The sequence below is a fragment of the Henckelia pumila genome, chromosome 2 (genome assembly GCF_033568475.1).
Source record: "Henckelia pumila isolate YLH828 chromosome 2, ASM3356847v2, whole genome shotgun sequence".
In the NCBI taxonomy this organism is placed as follows: Eukaryota; Viridiplantae; Streptophyta; class Magnoliopsida; order Lamiales; family Gesneriaceae; genus Henckelia; species Henckelia pumila.
Genome location: NC_133121.1, coordinates 21,344,648 through 21,347,688, shown reverse-complemented (window position 1 = coordinate 21,347,688; position 3,041 = coordinate 21,344,648). Strand labels below are relative to the sequence as shown.

General features: G+C 31.7%; 1 protein-coding gene across 1 annotated transcript; it reads right to left on the bottom strand.

Annotated features, from left to right (window-relative positions):
- Window positions 1–2,003: 2,003 nt before the first annotated feature.
- Window positions 2,004–2,753, bottom strand: LOC140877348 (replication protein A 70 kDa DNA-binding subunit B-like). Its single transcript, XM_073280885.1, has 4 exons — window positions 2,688–2,753; window positions 2,462–2,562; window positions 2,247–2,370; window positions 2,004–2,168 (listed from the first exon to the last, which is right to left on the bottom strand). Exons 1-4 carry the CDS (start codon window positions 2,751–2,753, stop codon window positions 2,004–2,006), a joined length of 456 nt encoding a protein of 151 aa, XP_073136986.1.
- Window positions 2,754–3,041: the final 288 nt, after the last annotated feature.

Below are 3,041 nucleotides of genomic sequence, written 5' to 3'. Positions count from 1 at the left end.
GGGGCGGCTCCATTAAGGGGCAAGGGAGGGCAGCCCTCCCTTGATTTTCTTTTTTAATTTACTTAAATGTAAAATAAATTTTTAATTTATGAGTATAGAACCAAATACGAAAATACAAGAGAGGGGCAAAAAACCTTAGTTATTTTTCGTTATTTAATGTGTGCAAAGTTATCCAAAAATTTGTGGCTCATAATTTTTAAAAAATTGAAACTCAAACATTAAGTTTTTAAACCTAAACACAAATGAGTTTAAGTTTTTTTTAAACCTGAAAACAAATTGTTGAAGCAGAAATTGTTAGCTTACAAGTTTGTGAGTTTGAATTTGATTTTAACAGTCGTAACAACCGCAAAAAAGAAAAAAAAATTTGCTGTGAAAATTAATACGAATATTATAAATTACTTAAACTGAAAAATGTATATTTTGTAGTTTTTCGATTGAAGCTATTAATACTTTTCAAAAAATGTCAAGTTGTAGGGGTATATTGTAAGTTAAATTTGAAATCTAACAATATTATTTACATTATTGGAGTACTATATTTAAATTTTGTTATGTGTGTATGTAAATATATATACAGTTTTGCTATGCTGCCCACCAACCGTGCCAACCTCTGTGTTCACCATGTATAAAACACTCAGCTATTGCACATGGTGGGCACAGAGGTTGACATGGTTGGTGGGCAGCGCATAACAAATCTATATATATATATATATATATATATATATCCACCATGTATAAAACACTCAGCTATTGCACATGGTGGGCACAGAGGTTGACACGGTTGATGGGCAGCGCATAACAAAACTATATATATATAAAACACTCAGCTATTGCACATGGTGGGCACAGAGGTTGACACGGTTGGTGGGCAGCGCATAACAAAACTATATATATATATATATATATATAAATTTTTAGTTGCCCAACCAATGATGCCCAACTTGTCCCCGACAACTAAAACCCGGTACCGTGTTTTAGTTATGCGAAAATAAAAAAAACAAGGGTTTTAGTGGTCGGGGACGAGGTGGGGAAATATTGTTGGGTAGCTGAAAAGTCCTATATATATATATATTTGTGATATTTGGTTCTCCGTCCTCCCTTGATAATATTTCTGGATCCGCCCCTGTTCAGATGCATATAACGAAAGGAGATAAATCACATCATGCGGTGTAAATAAAATTGTGACGACATGTTCAAATGATTTGTATCAAATAAGATATGCATAAATACAAAACTCAATCCAAAAGTTATTAAATATGAATAATGAGTTGAAGAATTATCATGTGTTTGATTGTTATTTTTCTGTCTCTTGAGGCCTATAACTGTAGATTTTGTCAGTCGCTTTATTGTTGTTTGGAGCCTTTAAATTCGTCAATCTTTCTCTCTTTGAAGTTTTATAATCTTTGCTTTCTCATTGTTGCCGCAGACTCAAGGTCGAGCTTTACTAATTTTATGAAAAATGAGTATGTGCTACTTGGTTTGAAGATATGTGAGATTAGATTTGAGATTTGGTTTTAAATAGTTTTGGAATTCATCATATTGTAATCATCAACGCTTCAAACTTCGAACATGACATATAATATAATTAAAATTAAACAATCATCACTATAAAACAAATATGATTCAATCCTTTTCTTGTTTGACTGTAACTTTTTTTTTTTCTGTTGTTGATGAGAACTCGTCCATCAGTTTTTTTTTTGAAGTAGAATCTCTCAATCCATCTTGTAAAATCACTGTTTTTCCTGTTGATTTTAAGGGAGTAGAAACTTCATCTTCCGAGGAAAGAACCTGTTTAAAAAAAAATTAAAATTTATTAATTTATCAAATTTACCTAGATGTCGTAAATTTTTTTTGAAAATCACATCCAATTCTCCAGTGTATGTCCTTTTCAATTTCTAAAACAAATCAGATTCCTGTAGTAATCCCATAAATTTTAGAAGACAAAATGTTAATTTTTAAATATTGACTTTCAAAGCAAAAATATCAATAACCTGGTTCTCGATAAATTATGCAGAAAATTTATCCACAACATTAGAGTCTGTTATCAATTTCATGAGCGTGTATGTTTCATTAAATCCACGATTTTGGTTGGTCTTCACTTGAACTTTGAATATAATATTTCGATCAACTAAGTATTCAAATTTTTTTGGCATTTCTGGAGCATCAATACCCTGAAAGCAAAAGTAATATTTATGAAACACATATGAACAAAAGTATAAATTGTACCATAAAATTTTTATAATGCAAACCTGATTTTCCATTTCACTTTTCAATTCTAATGTTGTTTTTCCAATAAGTTCTACACCCTCTCTATCCCAAAGTAAGAAAACTGCATTTCCAGTGTGGTCAACAACTCTCACTTGAATTTTGTACCTAGTGAACAAATGTTTAAAAAAAATGTTTAATAAATCGCCAAGAATAAAATACAAATTATGAAATATATTGTCACTGTTATGTAGCAAACCTCATATTTTCTTGAGTATCCAAATTGTCGTAATTTTCACAATAAAATTTTCCCCCAACTGCATTGACTTTTTTAGGATATTTTTTGCAAGACAAATACCACTAATTCCCATTAGACTCCACGAAAACAATTTTTGCATATACCAAAAAATTATCAACCTGTTAAAAGTAGAAATAAATAAATTAATTAAATCTACCCAAAATGTAAGTTAATTTTTAATTATTACCTCATCGTTTTCAGACACTTGTTCTACAGTCCGGAAAATATCTTTTGAATTGCTTAGTTCATCCATAATAGTTTGGGTAGATGACAATGTGTTGAATCCGATATTTTGGTGATAACAAACAACAACTCATTGTATAGGAATGTGCTGCCAACCATTGTATTTCAGGAACCTACTACAACTTCTACCAAAAGCTTGTCAACCGCCTTTGCTCTCGACCGGCTGAAGTCACAAGCCTATCAACTGGCTATCAAGACCAGCAGAGGATAAATCTATCTACCGGAAGCTTGTCAACCGCCTTTGCTCTCGACCGGCTGAAGTCACAAGCCTATCAACTGGCTATCAAGACCAGCAGAG

What these genes read in the sequence shown, in the direction of transcription:
- LOC140877348 (XM_073280885.1), bottom strand. Translation starts at nt 2,753, where the DNA reads ATGGATGAACTAAGCAATTCAAAAGATATTTTCCGGACTGTAGAACAA. An exon ending in AAGTGTCTGAAAACGATGAG is followed by an intron (nt 2,563 to 2,687) that starts GTAATAATTAAA and finishes AATGGGAATTAG; the next exon opens with TGGTATTTGTCTTGCAAAAA. An exon ending in GATACTCAAGAAAATATGAG is followed by an intron (nt 2,371 to 2,461) that starts GTTTGCTACATA and finishes TTTGTTCACTAG; the next exon opens with GTACAAAATTCAAGTGAGAG.